The sequence below is a fragment of the Hesperophylax consimilis genome, chromosome 18 (assembly GCF_061612785.1).
Source record: "Hesperophylax consimilis isolate HC1 chromosome 18, BYU_Hcon_1.0, whole genome shotgun sequence".
NCBI classification, from domain to species: domain Eukaryota; kingdom Metazoa; phylum Arthropoda; class Insecta; order Trichoptera; family Limnephilidae; genus Hesperophylax; species Hesperophylax consimilis.
Genome location: NC_142853.1, coordinates 21,957,075 through 21,974,155, shown reverse-complemented (window position 1 = coordinate 21,974,155; position 17,081 = coordinate 21,957,075). Strand labels below are relative to the sequence as shown.

At 37.3% G+C, this 17,081-nt stretch overlaps 2 protein-coding genes across 3 annotated transcripts in view; one reads left to right on the top strand and one right to left on the bottom strand.

Annotated features, from left to right (window-relative positions):
* Positions 1 to 17,081, top strand: part of LOC149415508 (protein maelstrom homolog) — a 35,946-nt gene that overhangs the window by 9,498 nt on the left and 9,367 nt on the right. For both annotated transcript variants that reach the window (XM_089642438.1, XM_089642439.1), the window contains exons 8-10: positions 7,391 to 7,444; positions 10,108 to 10,179; positions 11,248 to 11,320. In XM_089642438.1, coding sequence (XP_089498564.1) covers positions 7,391 to 7,444; positions 10,108 to 10,179; positions 11,248 to 11,320 — 199 coding nt within the window. The remainder of the gene's footprint in view (positions 1 to 7,390; positions 7,445 to 10,107; positions 10,180 to 11,247; positions 11,321 to 17,081) is intronic.
* On the bottom strand, positions 1,221 to 3,448 carry LOC149415509 (uncharacterized). The gene is made up of 2 exons (XM_089642437.1): positions 3,090 to 3,448; positions 1,221 to 2,293 (listed from the first exon to the last, which is right to left on the bottom strand). Exons 1-2 carry the CDS (start codon positions 3,309 to 3,311, stop codon positions 1,355 to 1,357), a joined length of 1,161 nt encoding a protein of 386 aa, XP_089498563.1. The 5' UTR covers positions 3,312 to 3,448; the 3' UTR covers positions 1,221 to 1,354.

The window sequence follows — 17,081 nt, the reverse complement described above, 5'->3', positions numbered from 1 at the left end:
CCTACCAATAAAACTTATATTATGTACCTAACCTCATTTAAAACCTTTATTGAGAGAAGCATTCTCAAATTCCCTTTCGCGTGGCACTTTCCCGCTCTTTTTCAGCACCTTGTGTTGGTCAAGTGGTCACCAGATGCTACACAAAAGTAAAGCGTCCCCTATGCGACTTTTGTTTATGGCATTCTTTCTCATTAGTTCTCACCAGGCAGTGATTGCCTAGGTTTTAAATGAGGTTAGGTACATAATATAAGTTTTATTGGTAGGTAAAACTATTTTATTATGTAGCCTGAACCGTCATTTAAAACCTTTATTGAGATCTGTTTGTTATCGACTGGTGACCACTAACGCTAATGTGATCTATTATAATACGTCAAAAAACTGGAATACCTACTCACGTGTTACAGTGGGTGGAATAGGGAGGCTACAGACAATGCCCTATTTACCTCTAGGGGAGTGTTAACTTCCCTTCTGTAGAATTTGGCAAAGGTGTCCCGGCTCCTCCAGTTCCCTCGAGCCAGGATGTCATCCAATCTAAAATTATCCAGCCAGTTAAGTGACGCCACTGCTGCCCGTACACTTCCCGGGGCAGCTGTGATCTTAGCTTCTTCTAGAATTGTTTTGACCCAACGGGCGATGACTGTTCTTGAAGCTGCCTTAACTGCTCCCGATGTAGTGATGAAGAGTTCTGTTAAATTCTGCTTTGTTTCCCTCCGTTCTTTGGAGGTTTCAATCAGTTTCTTAATCCAGTATGCTGGGTCTATATTTGGCTGATTTCCGTTTCTCAACCTCCAACCTGACTGTTGGTATGTAGCAGAGTCAGTTTTGGATCCGAAAACTGGCCATAACGAGACCCCTTCCTCATTTATGAATAGTTTGTCTGGCGAACACTGTAACAAGGTCAGGTCATGCACTCTTCGTCCCGAAGCTAACAAAAGTAAAGTCGCTGCCCTTCTCGAGACTTCAAAGAGACTCAACCTTTTGGGTGGGTTAGCTTCTAACCAGGTCAACACCATTCTGGGATCCCAGATAGGAGGCTTAGACAGTTTAGGATGCTTTAATGCTGCGGCTTTGAGAACTTGTCTGACTAGAGGGTGTGAGCTTAGGTTTCCTTCTTCCGGGCTACTGAAAGTTGTTACTACCGATTTATGGAGTCGAATTGTGCTGGGAGAGAAATTGTCTTCTAAACTAAGATCTGTTAAAAATCTTGCCAGGTTACTTCCTGTAGGGACATTCGGGTTTACCCCGTGATTTAATGCCCACTTTTGCCACCTAAGCCATGCCGGTTTATATGTTTTAAGTGTGGATTCTCTCCAACCTGACTTTAAAAATTCTTTCTGTTTGTCCGACCAATCTGTTAATGACTGACTCCACCCCGGCACTTCCACACCTCCAAAATAAAATCCTTTACTTGTGGAGGGGGTTTCAAGGTTCTGGTGTCTATCAGCACTTCTGTCAGGTTCATTATGGTGAAAGGAGGGCTCGTCGCTCGACTTTTCAAGTCTGGTCTCCAGAATACTTTCTTCCATCTCGGGGCTACAATCAGGTATAGGCCCTTGGCCCGGTTGAGGTGTGCGAGAACTCTCGGCATGAGGCACGGAGGGGGGAACACCCAAGCTAGAGGAAAATCCCACTCTCGAGTCCAAGCGTTGACAAAACTTGCCTCTTTGTCGAATACATTTAGGGACACATAATCTTCTACAACGTGAGCTGTCTCCGATGCAAACAGGTCTATAGTTGGTCTCCCCCATTTTGCAAAAATCAATTTTGTTGCTGCTGGTAAAAGATGCCACTCCGGAGGTTCGCGTTTTCTGGAGAGTTGATCTGCCACCTCGTTGAACCTTCCTGGTAGGTAGTGAGCAGACAGTGAAATGCGATACGTGTCTGTCATCTGAAGGACTTGACGAGTCGCTTCGAGCAATGTCTTGGATCGTGTGCCGCCTTCGTTGCGAAGGTACGCAACCACCGATTTGTTGTCTGACTGGATCAGGAGACCCGAGTCTGACAGCTCTGGCCCGTGAGGAGTAAGTGCTGCCAGCACGGCGAGCATTTCCTTGACATTGCTGTGGAGAGGTTGCTGTGTTTGGGACCAAGCTCCACTCAATCTGAGGTCGTCTAGCTGCGCACCCCATCCCCAGTCCGAGGCGTCGGTCGTGAGGGTATGACGAATCACTGCTTGATGCATTGGTGACCACGTCTGCAGGGACCTGCTCCACCATCTCAGCTCCTCTATCGCTGTTCGAGGAATGGGATGGAGTCGTCTCGGTTTGAATGCAGGCAGCTTGCGACTGGCACACTGTAACATGCGAAGGTTAAGCCTGCCTCTATGAATGGCGAAACTAGCAAAATTGAGGGTACCCAAGAGGCTCTGGGCCTGCTCAAGTGACCACCTTCCTAGATTAATGTATTGTTTCAGTAAATTTGTTATTTTCGCTATTTTAGTTTGCGGGAGGCCTTTTAAGCCGTCCCTTGAATTCCATGAAATTCCCAAATATTCAATTTTCTGAACTGGACACAGAGTGGATTTACTGAATTGTATTATCCACCCAAGAGTTTGTAACATTGAAATAGTTTCGAATGTATGCATTTTCAATATATTTTCATTTTGATGTACTATCAAAAAAATCATCTAGGTAAACAATTATTCTGAGACCTTTGTCTCTTAATTTTTGCGCTATCCAATTGGTAAGTGAAGCAAAAACCTTTGGAGCTGAGGCTAGTCCAAAAGGCAAACATGTCATTTGAAGCAGTTCTCCATTAAAAATCAGTCTCAAAAAACGGCGATGATTCTCATGAATTGGAAGGTGAAAGTAGGCTTGAGAAAGGTCCACTTTAACCATCCAGTCGCCTGGTTGAATAAATGTTGCAACCTTATTAACATTAATAAGTCTGAATTTGCTAATAGCTAAGAAATTGTTCAAACGACGAAGGTTGAAGACCGGCCTAAATGACCCGTCTTGCTTCGGTATGAGAAACATCCGTGACAGAAAGGAAGGCGATATTGAAGCTGATTCCAATATCTTTTCCTTTTTCATTTTGTCTATTTGTCGTGTCATTTCGTCTGTGATTTGGGTTTTATAAGTTGAGCTTACCGTGTCTGCCACTATACTTAGAGGGGGTTTCTGCCGAAAGGGTAGCTTGTACCCTCGCAACATGGTTAGCAGTGCTGGTGGTGCTTCTAATTCTTCCCATTTGCTTATGAAGTGCTGCAATTGCCCCCCCTGAAACGCCTTCTCCGGATAGTCATAGCCTATCCTTGTTGCCAAAATTCCTTCTTGGTTTGGCTGGTCCCCTCTTGTCCGCACCTCTTGCATCTTGATTAGATCGCCCTCCGCGGGGGGCTTTGTTGTCTCGGAAGGGCTTGTTGTCCCGAAACGTCCTGCTTTCCCGAAAGGGCCTGCTCTCACGAAAAGGCTTCCTCACTGGCACTTTCTTGGGCATCTGCGAGCTGGTTGATGGCTGAGGGTCGAAGCTTGAATGTGGGAAGCATTTATCCAGTCCTCCCATCCGCTGAATCTGGGATTCTAGCTTCATTGGTTCAAAAAGATAACCCGCTGCTGGAGGAATATTTTTGACTGCCTCCCGTACGTAGCGGCTCTTTATCTCGTTAAGGATTGCATCCCTACGATGCTGGATCGCATTTGCTCTCCTTCCACAGACCATCTGCAGGACATCTTTGGTCACTGTCTGATATTGCGTATCCGGGGCAAATAGCGACTCCACTTTCTTGAAGAGGGAACCTGCTGACAATTCCTTGCCTTCCTCTGCACTCCAGTTTACCAGTTCCTGAAGAGATTTCTTGAGGCACTCATTTTGCTGCAACAGGGCATGGCTTAGTGACCCGCAAAATTTGTCAAGTGACCCCGCGTATTGCTCTGCCTTATTCAAATGCAGAAACTCTCCATTAACCTCCAACTGGTTGAACATGGGGTTGGCCAGGTATTTTCTTACGACCTCCCCATACCTTACTTCGTTCCATTCAGGCGAACCGAAGTGTTGTAAATCTTCGATTTTCTTTACGCGGTTTGCGTCCGCCTTAGGAACTGTAGGTTCCTTACACGTGGTTTCCGCCATCGATAGGTTTAATTCCTTGAATTCATGATTAGGATTTACTAATCCCATCCCTAGCGAAGATCGTGAATTTCTCTCCACGTGTATCTCTTGATCTTCCGATGATGCGTCCTCGTCGGAATCCAAGTTTCTCCTATCTTCGTATGTTTTAGCCGCCATAAAATCCTGAATAAACGAGCTAATGTGCTCCACTTGAGCCGTGAGTTTATCAATGCGATGTTTTTTCGTAGATTTGGTCGATTTCGGCAACTTTCGTTTCGGCTCATTTTGTTTTGGCAAAATGATCTTGTTAACTTCTTCTACCGTCATCTCTACCGAATCGGATGATGACATCTCGGAGCCACTCATTGTTAAATTGGACAAGAAACCAAAACACAAAACACAAGGTACACAAAACACAATGTAAATAAACAAACAACACAAAATGGCCGACGAACTGACGAACTTTTCCGTCGTGTTCACCACGTGTTTTATCTTTTTAAACAGTTAAAAATTATTTCTGTTTTAAAAATACTTCGAACAGCCTCGCTGTTATAATATAATGTATTATCTTGAAATAATTATACACTTAAAATAATTATATACGGGAAAAATCGTTATAAATTCGGAGCTACTTCGCAACGACAACGCCAGCGACGGAATTTAAAACGCTAATGAGAAAGAATGCCGTAAACAAAAGTCGCATAGGGGACGCTTTACTTTTGTGTAGCATCTGGTGACCACTTGACCAACACAAGGTGCTGAAAAAGAGCGGGAAAGTGCCACGCGAAAGGGAATTTGAGAATGCTTCTCTCAATAAAGGTTTTAAATGACGGTTCAGGCTACATAATATCTTTATAACACATACAATACGATAATCACAGAAAAAAATCTATTGATTCTTGCAAAATACTATTCTGTACAAATTTGGTGTTAGGTATCTAGTCATCTAATCATCTAGTAGGTTGCCCAAGGTTTGCACGTCTACTTCACTGGCGACACTAGTATTTTGTATTATTATGATATAAATGAGAGTGTCTGTGTGTTTTGTGGCAGGCGGACGGCCGCATGGTGGACACCGAGTGGGCGGCGTGGATTTGTATTTTATCCAAATCTATATTGTATTTATTGTGAAATTGATGAAATTTCGCTCACTTGACCTTTAAAACAAGGGGAAGGTCACTGTCTACATCTTATTTCGAAAAACACTGCAAAGCCCTGGCAACACCGGGGACTTTAGCTAGTTTCTTATAACAGAAGTCCCAATGTCGCTGACATTCATAATGCACAAAAATGTGATTCATTTCGGACTCGCTCTTGTTCAGTATAATTCCCACGGGTGTATTTTTTAACACGAGATTTAATTGGCGCACTGTTCAAGGGCAATAAGGAAGTTGAGTCCATTTTTTTAATTTTTTTTTATCAATGTTCGCATTCAAACTTAAATACTGGTATTTTTTTTTTTTTTAAGTTTGTTTTCATAATTAAATTAATTCTCTAAGTTTAAATTTTATTAAACCCGCCAAAACGAGCGGAATCCGAGCGGTAAGAGGCGGGGTGTGGTGTGACGTCATTCGAACTGTGAAAACCACGTCGCATAAGCATTTTGTATGGAAAAATTTGTAATTCTTCAACAAGGAATTCCAGTAATTTTTTTACCAATGTTAACCGTCTATTAGAATTGATGTTATTAAAAAAAAAGAAAATTGATTAAGATTTCATAGTTAAATTAATATTTTAAGTTAGAATATTTGCTTTTCTCGCCCGGTACGGTACTTGTACGGTATTGCCGTCGCTACTTGTTGACGTTCCCCGCGCGAATTCAGGACCACCGCGCAGAAAAGTAAAGACCAATAGTAAAATAACGGTTTACAGCCCAGTTCACTGTGAGACTTTTCTGGGCAGCCGGCGGCCTGAAGTGTATCACATGCTATGTGACATGTATAATAATAAAAACTTCTAAGTTATGCAATAAACAACATATTATTATAAAGCACTATACGAATATGTATCTTTAGAAATCCATTTCATACAATAATAACAACAAATACGTACATATATTTGACAAACCCAAATAAACCTTTGGCCTATACACCTCTCTCATCTAAACCGACCATCTCTCATGTAATAGAAAGAGATGCACCATAGGTGATCCGTTGTACGTACAAGTCACGACACATGTGACGTCAGAATTCTTTCGACCAATCGTGGAGCGTATACAGTCTATTGCTATTGAATGCTTTTTCAAGAACGTTTAACTAATTCTAAGAATAATAATATAGAAATATATTTATATATTTAGAATCGATATTTTTTGATCTACATGAACATATTTTTTGTAAGTCAAAATATTTTTTACTCAACTTCCTTATTGTGGTAAAATTATAATACAGGTTTTTCGTATTTTATGGTATTTCACTTTACAAACGTGCCTTAGAGAAAACAACATTGAAAACAACCCCTCCCTGGACAAAACAACATTGAAGAAAAAAGAACAAACAAAAACCAAAAGTAACCTAATTATTTTTAGGTACTTTCCTGTTATATGGAATCGATTCTCGTCTCTGCCTAATGAACACCTGTGATTTCCCGTTTGAATGCCCTACACTAAAGTAGAGTAGTTACGCAATAAAGCGTACTCACGGCAGCAAGTCATCACAGAAACGTTAGAACAATAATCTCTCGGCAAATGACACTTGAGATGATCATGCACTTTCTACGGCAGATTCGTCAAACCATTAGAGTTGGCTAGGTTATGACAAGGTACTTGATAACCTTTCTACGGCGATCACGTCAGACTGTCACGTCGTGAAAGAACAAGAGGTACATGAACGCTCATCGCGAGCAGCGCTCGAACACTTACTGTGTAGATTCAAATATTAATATTTGAAACCTGGCTCTGTGATTGGCGAAGAACAAAACTAAGCCATCGGGAACCGATAGCGCCACGAAACACTCGAAATTATTTATTAAATCATAACCAACATTTCCTCTGAAATCATAAGATTTGTAAGTAGGTTTTCAAATACCTACCTACATAATACCGGTCGGTGGCCGAGTTGACATCGCGCTTGGGTCCCACTCAGGCGTAGTGTGTTCAATTCCTCGGCTGGCTAAGTCCTCCATCACAACACAAGCAACATTTTCAGTTTACTGTGGTGGTAGTAGGAGATTTTCAAATATTGTCAGGTTATTCGTAACCCGGGAATGTTTGTCTTTCTTTATAAAAAAAAAAAAATTATAAACTATACATTATAATGTTAAATGTATCCAACAAGATCACTTTAGAATGTTTTTACTAAAATAATTTATATTTATGTTTATACATTTTTTATGTTTTCAGCACTTTGAAGTGATCCAGCCAAATCAGCCGACAGCCAGAGGTCAATCTTCAAAGGCGAGTAATTTTCATTATTAATTTGAAAGCAACATTCAGACACATGAAGGTGTACCACTGATAGCCCCTTTGTAACCTCTACCTCAGTGATTCCCAACTGGGGCGGTACTGTCTCCTTTGGGGCGTTGGTGAGATCCAGGGGGGTTGTGGTGGCCTTGAAGACAAATGATGGGCGATGAAAGGCTCTACGGGCAGTGAAGGCTAAAAGGGGTTAAAGGATTTTTTTTATTAAATCCTAATGAAATGAACTAAGTCGTAGATTCATTATTACAATGCATCTTCCAGATGAACCATTCAATTAATCATTAGGTATCGATAGATTAACAATATATTTTCAAAAATCCTCAAGTTTATTTAAGTACAGTAAAACCCCTATTTTACGTTTTTTAAGGGACTGAAAAAAAAAAACCTAAACGGAGGGAAAATGTAAATGGGGGTATTGAATTTTTTCGATAGATTCCCGATTTTTAATGATTGTAACCAATGTAGTTATGGGTATACCCAAATCACGAGCCAGCGAAACACGTGAACCAATGTGTTTATTAACCTTTTCAAGAATGTTCCTTTTCTCTCGCACTGACAACGTTTTTCTTTGTTGAGACATAATAATATTATACGTAACACACTTTAGATTGTAATAAACTTAACGAAAACAAAACAAGAAACGTAAAAACTATGTGATGATCGCGAATAATGTCAGAAAGAAGCGTCACAAATCGAGTTGAAAACCGAATGACAGATGCGTAAATAAACCGAACAAATGATGCTACAGTAACACTGTACACATGGCTAAAATTCAAAAATTTCGGCCAATCACCGCGTTATGCACCGTACCCTGACCAATCACGGCACGGCCGGCTAAAATTGAAATATGTCGGCCAATCACCGCGTTGCGCGCCGTAAGCCGACCGATTACGGCACGGCCGTGTCAAGCCCGCGAAACTAACATTTTTTGAATATTTTCGACGTAAATTGCGGGAAAAAAAACGTAAAAAGCCAGTATCAAATGTACTAAAATATATCGGGACTGAAATAATTACGCGTAATTAACGTTAAATCTGGGGATGTAAAATTCGGGTTTCACTGTATTCCTGGGTTAAAAATAATCTCAGTGTAAGGAAAATCCACCCATTTTCATCAAGTGAAAAGGTGGCTTGTGCAATGATGGAGCACTGATCTAGTAGAGGATCAAACACACAACGCCCTCGTAACTTCTTTTTTAAACTATCACGCTGCTAACCGGTTAATCGTGATATTGAAATAATTTTTTTTTTTTTTTTTTACATTAACTCCATACAGGCCCTAAGGAAAATAATTTCCATAAATAGTCTATGTTATCCTTGAGGATGCTGTGTGGGGGGTCTTTTTTAGGAGAGGCACGAGGGAACAAGGGTCTGTTGTATGTTGTACGAGAGAAGAAACACAGAGGCCGGCAAATCATTCCACACCCGCTATGTTAAACTCAAGAACGAGTCATAGAAGCTACTTATTCTCATGTGACAGATGTCAACCGTGTACATATGTTGGACGCGCATTTGGCGTGTTTCCCGACTGTGCACCGGTGCCGAAGGGATCAACGACGCTAGTTCCTCGGAGCATCTTCCATCGTAATACCGGTAGAACAAGAAAAGCACACCTACCATCTGTTTGTTAACCCGTCAGTATTTCAGCTTTGCAATAAAATCCAAATAAATGGTACATATCGTCAACGGAAAAACATGATTTTTAAATTTCAAATTTTATTATTAGAAATAAACATTTAAATATTAAGACCGGTCGGTGGCTGAGTTTACATCGCGTTTGTTACCCACCCGGGCGTAGTGTGTTCAATTCCTCGGCTGGCTAAATCCTCCATTACAACACAAGAACATTTTCCGCTTACTGTGGTGGTAGTAGGATATTTTTAAATATTTTCAGGTTATTCGTAACCCGGGAATGTTCTTCTTTCTTTTAAAAAAAAGGATGGGTGGTTCAAATTTCAACGTTCATTTTCCGGTTCCTTGAAAGTCCTCAGCATTATAGGCCAGTTACTTGACACAACTGAAATAATAACAGAACCTGAAAAGAACATTCACAGAACTTGAAAATTAACTCTGAAACAAGCCGTCCTAACAACCTTTCAATGCAAACGTAATTTATTTTTTTAAATGGCTCACTTTACATTTTTTTATTTTTTAAAACTAAAATTATTGAGAAATAAATAAAATTACTGATGATGGAACTTTATTCACTTGAAATCACTTAACTGCTTAACAAGTTTCCAACTGTTAAAGTTGCTTTTCCTGATTTCATATTTCTAACTTTAAACGATCGTTAATAATACTTAAAATCAGTTAATAACCTACAACTAGCCGTATTTGCGTACTAAAAACAGTATAAAGTTGAATATGTATCGAAATATAGTAATTCGAACCTTTGAAGCCCGTTATCTCAAAAAAGGGTCAGCATCAGAAACTCATTATTCTATGGACTTAGTGTGTTGAGTTATCATTGTGTTGCGTTATCATTGTGCTGAGTTATCATGGAAACCAGTAAAACCTATCTCCATTTTCCTATTCATTATGTACTGTATTTTATACACTTTTTAATTTAACTCTATTCTGTTGAATTTCCCCGTGTAAAACAGATTTATGTAATATTTTAATGCAAATTTTATGTTTCAGGCTCATGATAAGATCGACTATCATTACGAAGAACCGGTGCCCTTTTTGAACGAGGCAGCAATTGCTAGTCCGGTTTGTATTTTTTTAACTTCATAATGTATTACCTTATTTTTAACCTTTATTTTAACACAAATTATTTCCATCCTACTTCTAACTTAAAAACGTATTAGAATTCCTTCTATATTATAAATTTTTTGTTTTATATAAAGTCAATAATGTCACTCGAGAACTTTGAATTACGCCTTCTTTATAATGGGTTTTTTCTCTTAAGCAATTATCAAATTAATTAAAGCAATAATCTATCCGTCTACATACATTCACTTGAGACAAGTTGTAACAATCTTTGCTTGTCCAATATAATAAACTATTTTCTTTTTGTCTGCCTTTGTGTCTCGAAAGTTCAATAACCTCATTACTATTTAAACCTTTCTCACTGCAACCTGGAATAAAGATTTCCTATGTCTTCTGCTTGCCCTTTTACAGTCCATTATTCCTGTGCGTACATTAAAATCGTTTGGTTGATAGCCCAGCAAGTAGGTGGCTCAGCTCAGCTCAACAGTTGATAATAGAAACAGGGGAGGTTTATAGTTTGAAACCGCATGCACAAAAGTGTAGCCAAAATTGTTCACTCATACTACAGCAAATGACATCTATGCATAGAGGCATACGCCTTTCATTCTACCCATAAATTTCATCGAACTCGCCGCTTTGGTAGTCCATGCAGTTTAGTCATAGCTCGGTGATAGTCGGCGCCCTTCCATGCTATATCTCCCTTTGTTTCTATTATCTATGAGTTTGAAGAATCAAGTTTGTTATTCCCTGTGTGTATGGATTTACTCTGTTTGGAACGTGATTTATGATTAGTAAAATGATCTGTACTGTAAGAATCAGGGTATAGCTTATTCTTATTAATTTCTGAGATTTTTCTACCTGAGGCAGTAAGCCTACTACCATGGGGCTGTCCTAGTGACTTCCCTTGGGTATGCTTGGAATGAACGATCTACAGGTCAGATGGGATGTGCGCATTGCTTCACATTTCTTCAGACTGGTTTGTGGATGGTTGGAAAACTGGACTGACACGGAGAGCATTAATTTGTCTGTTCCCGATGGTTAATTAATATTATGTCTTACCTATTTCAGTCATACGTGGCCCCCGTGTGGGACCGGCCGCAGACCGCCGCGCGTGCCCCCCCTACTGTCCCCGTTGAAGCCAGTAAGTATGAACCTTTCAGGTCATTCCTAGACAAGACTGCGGCTCATTATCTCCTGCATGAAGCAGCTCTTACCAGCCAATCAACCAAATAAATCCTGCTTCAAACTTCTAGTATTAAGCTCTTCATTATGTTTTTGTTTGTCTGTTAATACTTTTATAGTACAAACCCTGCTTTGAACTTCTTCCAGTATTAAGTGCATCTTATTTGTTTGTCTGTTAATACTTTTATAGTACAAACCCTGCTTAAAACTTCTTCTAGTTAATTAAGTTCTTATTATTTGTTTGTCTATTAATACTTTTATAGTATAAACCCTGCTTTAAACTTCTTCTAGTTAATTAAGTTCTTATTATTTGTTTGTCTATTAATACTTTTATAGTACAAACCCTGCTTAAAACTTCTTCTAGTTAATTAAGTTCTTATTATTTGTTTGTCTATTAATACTTTTATAGTATAAACCCTGCTTTAAACTTCTTCTAGTTAATTAAGTTCTTATTATTTGTTTGTCTATTAATACTTTTATAGTATAAACCCTGTTTCAAACTTCTTCTAGTATTAAGTTCTTATTATTTATTTGTCTGTTGATACTTTTATAGTTCAAGACTATAATTAAAACATCTATGTCAAATTTGTGTTTCATTTGTATTTAAAACTAGTTTTTTTTTAGTTTTGATTTTATCCATTTAAATAATAATTACAGAAAGGAAATTAAAATAAATATTGTCGCCAAATGACCTTGGCGAAACTATGAGGGGTGATTATTATACATCAAGGTTCGTTCATGACCAATTTCATCAAGTAGTAAAATTCTGCTAAAACGGGTATGAATGTGGTTTTTGAAATCTCATCTCGACAGTCACCTTTCTATTGTTTTGAAATTCAAGTGTGCAAAATTTCATCAATCTCGGAATAAAACTTTTAAAAAAACAAAGCCACGCTGCCATAGATAATCTTCTTTGTACGTTATACAGATGCTTTTGTGATATTATAAGTATAGTTTATTAATTTTTTCATCAAAATTTCAAGAAGTATGTAACTCGGATATTCTAAATAATTTTGAAAACAAAAAAAAACAAGACATTCCAGTTTAAATTGATTCAGATTTACAAAATAATAAGGACGGTATATAACCACGTAAAAAGACATTCTTCAGCGTTTTACCGCCACGGCTGTCTTTCAGATTTATGAAATTTATTTTTGCAAAAATCTAATTTTTCCAAATTACACAAACAAATTTTTGTTAGCGGACTAAAATAAATTTCGAATTATAAATTGAAAAACCATTTTGTATGAAAAGAATCTTTTTGGCGAAAATTCCGAATTATACTTTTTTTTTTATTATCGGGGTTTGAATTAAAGGGGTTCTACTGTAGTACATTTGTCTAATAAAATGTGTGTTTTTTTTTAATCACTAAAATTTGAATATATCAAAAATTTTACTTATATTTCTAATAATAAAATTTTAAAGCCTATTTCATCATCTTTCATGAATATTTTAGAAATATTCCATTTATTTGGATTCTAGTGCAAAGCGGAAATACAACAAACTCTCCGACCATCTGACAGTGCCTTTAACCTTTCCCTTACTGTGCTAAAAAAATCCACGCGTTCCGGTGCTGTGTAGTCAATACACATCTCAAAATAAGGGATTTAATATCGGAAAAATATGAATATTCATAGCTAATCGATTATGTTTACTATATTTTATATCAAAAGTGATAATAATTGTAATTTAATTGTTGAAAACATGAAAAAACCATCGGAAGATGCTAAAAAAACGTGCAAGAGGTCCACATCTAACGACGGTCCGCGTCCGTCTGGCTGGCGGCTAACACACACACACAGCTATGCGGTCGTAGGTATCGATGGTCTAAATCAAAATTAACTGTGGACGTGTGGATTTCTCATGTTCCCGCATAGCAAACTAAAGCGGGACATCAATAGCGTGTCATTTCCTCGCACACACTTCGCGTAGCAGTATCACACGGTTGATTGTAATGGTGTATTTGTTTCCGATTTTAAAAAAAAATCTCTGATTTTTAATTGAATTAGAAAACTATGTAAAATTTTATTTTTTAATTCAATGTATAACGGAGGAATACCTAAAATTTTAACACAGAATTTATTATATTTATAGAGGTATTAAAGTTATTAGAAGCAATGTGTAGTAAATACACACCACAGATAAGGAAAGGTTAAGGAATATAACGGTCAATATTCTAGACTCTAGAGCAATGATACTCAACCTTTTTCTTCTGCGGGCCACATTCATATATTTGTAAAGCTACGCGTGCCGCAACACTATACTGCCATGACAAAATATATCATGAAACCCACCACCCCCGTTTTAAAAAATTCAAAATGAGTGCTCCCCACAAAATATTTGAAATCCATGGGGGGGGGGGGTTCGCTGAAAAAAAAATTCCGCACAGCCAAAAACATCAAATGTAATTCCCCACAACAATTCCTCACATTCGCAAAAAATGTTATTCCGGTCGCAAAAAATGTTATGTCGCCTTCTAGATTTTTTCTGAGTAGCCTAAATGGCGATAAATCGCCTTCGATTGGGAGCACTGGTAACCATTTCTTCGGAGCTGTCAAAAATGTATGTGTTGCCACAAGCAAAATTATTTGCGCGCATATTTGTCTGTCAAATCTTTGTTTTTTGGAGATAGATCTAGCGTGTGCAGTAGCAACACTCTTATACCAGATATGATGTTGACACGGCAACGGCTATCCTCTTCAATGTCTGTACGTCAAAGTTGCAATTAATCTCAAATTAACGTGATATAGAATGCCAGATTTTGTAAACCATGTTCCTGATATTAAATGTATTGAGGGCCGCACAAAATAGCTTGGCGGGCCGCAGGTTGAGTATGACTGCTCTAGAGGCTCACTAATATAAGAAAAAACAAACTGTACTTTCAGTAATAATTTTTCTTTTATATTTAAACAAAGAAAGAAGAAGTATACAGAAACATCAATAACATAATAAGTGTTATTTATGTGCATTATATAAAATATCTGAAGAGAAATTTTACATGCATAGTTATATTTGATCGGTATATGAGAACTTACCGATAGACTGAAGACAGAGAGACAATACATGATTGAGTCATATTACGAACCATCCCACTCTCCAAAGAGTAAATGAGAGGGTTAGGAACCAGCTGCACATTTCTGACCCGATGTTAACTTGTTACACAATCTTTTATTCGCTCTTTCAAAATCTACTGGTCATGCTAGGTTTTGCAGTACCCACCTAAGTTCGTCTCTTTCATACACCGAGTTGCCATCGGGCTTAAAGGGTGCTTCATCAACCAATATGGCCATTTACAGAGTTAAGCAAACAATAGCGAAATGTCCCAGCAGCAGCCGTCAGTATCCTGGCTATTTACAATGGGCAGGAACTTCTTTTCTTTGACTAGATGGCTAACTTTGATCAAATACTGTGGATTTATTTATATTGGGTTTTACAAATGATTACGTAAAGAAAATCCAGTTATATATCAAAACACAAAAAGGCACATACAGTTAAAAAAATCTATTCAGACATAAATAATACATAATGTAATTAGCGCAACAAATCTTTTAGAAATAGCAGAAAAAAATTTCTGAATTCGGATTAATTATCAAAGAAAATGTCTACTTCAGCACACTATCTTATTATACACTCGACACATTTGGGTCAGAGGACTAAAATAGGCAATATTATTTTTAAATGTATTCAGGTGAAACATGCTGTGGCGTCAACAATGGGAATTGGGAACATTTATTTCAATATTGCTAAGGCATAATGCATTATCAAGATGGCCGTGAATTATTTTGTTTAAACGTATTAGATCAGTCAATTGTCTTCTAATTTTAAGGACGGGTTGTTTCGGAGAATTTGAAAAATTCATAAAATTTCAACGTTCATTTCTGGGTTCTGTGAAAGTCCTTTTCATGTTCTGTTATTAGATCATTATAGGCTAGTTGCTTGACAGAACTGAAATAATAACAGAACTTGAAAAAATCTTTCAGAGAAGAAATTGTTTGAATTCTCCGAAACAACCCGTCCTTTATATTAAATCTTGAAGCATTCAAGACGCACGTCGTATGAACTAAGATAGATAATTATAAATTCCTCCAACTTCTGACATTTCTCATATATTCTGATGGCAGTGTGCTACATTAACGCCTCCTAGGATATATGAAATATTCTCTAAATGATAGTAAAAACCGTATCAAACTCAGTTGCATAGTTTAGAAGAACTAAGCGCACAAACAGACAGACGCAGATAGTGAATTTTTGTTTTATATTATTTAGAGATACCAATCACGATTAGATACCAATCCATTTGTGTCACGATTACGAATTTACTTAAAGTTTATCAGGAAAAGGTTTTTAGTTCATTATGATCTGATTGTTCCCTAACGTTCCGGGATGTTCTGCAATGTCGTGGAATGTTCTGAACTGTTCTAGAAATTTCTAGAGGGCGAAACTTCCAGCTCTTATATCTTCAAAAGCACTCCCTTCATAGATGGGGGATAGAGGGCTACCACACCATATAACTCCCTTGATCGTACCGGGACTCGTTTCTGAGTTTTAGCAGCATGCACATTGTACACTGACTTTTATAATATATATATATACTGATTAACACTACAACCAAATACTATATAAATTCAATTATTAGACACAATGAAGAACTATTATGGCTCTATAAAAATATTATGGCTTTAACATCGACAAACGCTGATTCTAAACATATTAGTTTTATTATACATAGAATTTATAATTCATCATTTAAAAATGAATAAAACGCCATTTTATTAAAACGCCCGTTGTGAAGGCACGACTGAATAATAATAATTGGATAATTTGAATAGCGCCGTTTTTGTGAAAAATCACTTCAGGGGCGTGGTAAATCTGTTGATTCTGACTTCACAAGTCACGAATCACATTTCATTCAGGTTTTGTATTTTGAATTTTGAGTGTATTTAAAAGATTTCATTGTTGTTGTTTCAGTGCTGACGGAATTGAAACGTCATTTAGGCGCCCATAATAAGTAACATTTTAGAAAATTAATGATAGTTACAGGTGTAGTATTTACATAAAGGTGATTTTGAGGTTAGTCTCAAACACGGCATTATAACACAATAATATTTATATCATCGCATTAATTCGTAGAATGCGTAACCACCAAACGTAAAATTTTACAGGAAAAAAAAATGAATGATGGGTAATTTTTTTATTTATGTTTCGAATTTAGAAATTTATTTCCAATCATCGAAATTTTGTAAGTTAAGGCTTTCTATTTCAAATCGGAGTTAGGAAGTTTACATAAAAACCGAGAATGGAAATACGTATTTTACAAAAGATACATACTTTTCTGCGAACAGTTTTATGAACAACTAGCGGAAGATTTGGGAGATAGGAATTTTACATTCACAAAATAAAACACAACAATACAGAACTGCGATATTTATTTTATGAATTACTCAGTAACATCCTAATGGACTTTTATTTTTAGTCAGTATGTAAAAATAACAGGATAAATATAAAAGTTCTTAGTACACAAAGCATAACAGCACAATACTATTTCTATGAATAATTTTGAAATTAAATAATAAGACCTTAAATGGTAAATAAAATAACGTATGTATGTATTCCAATACGTATAAAATAAAGTAGGTATCCTACAAGAAATAATGAAAAATAATAAAGTAATTTATTAGCAAACATAAATGAGAATAATAATTATTATACGACGAGGCAGT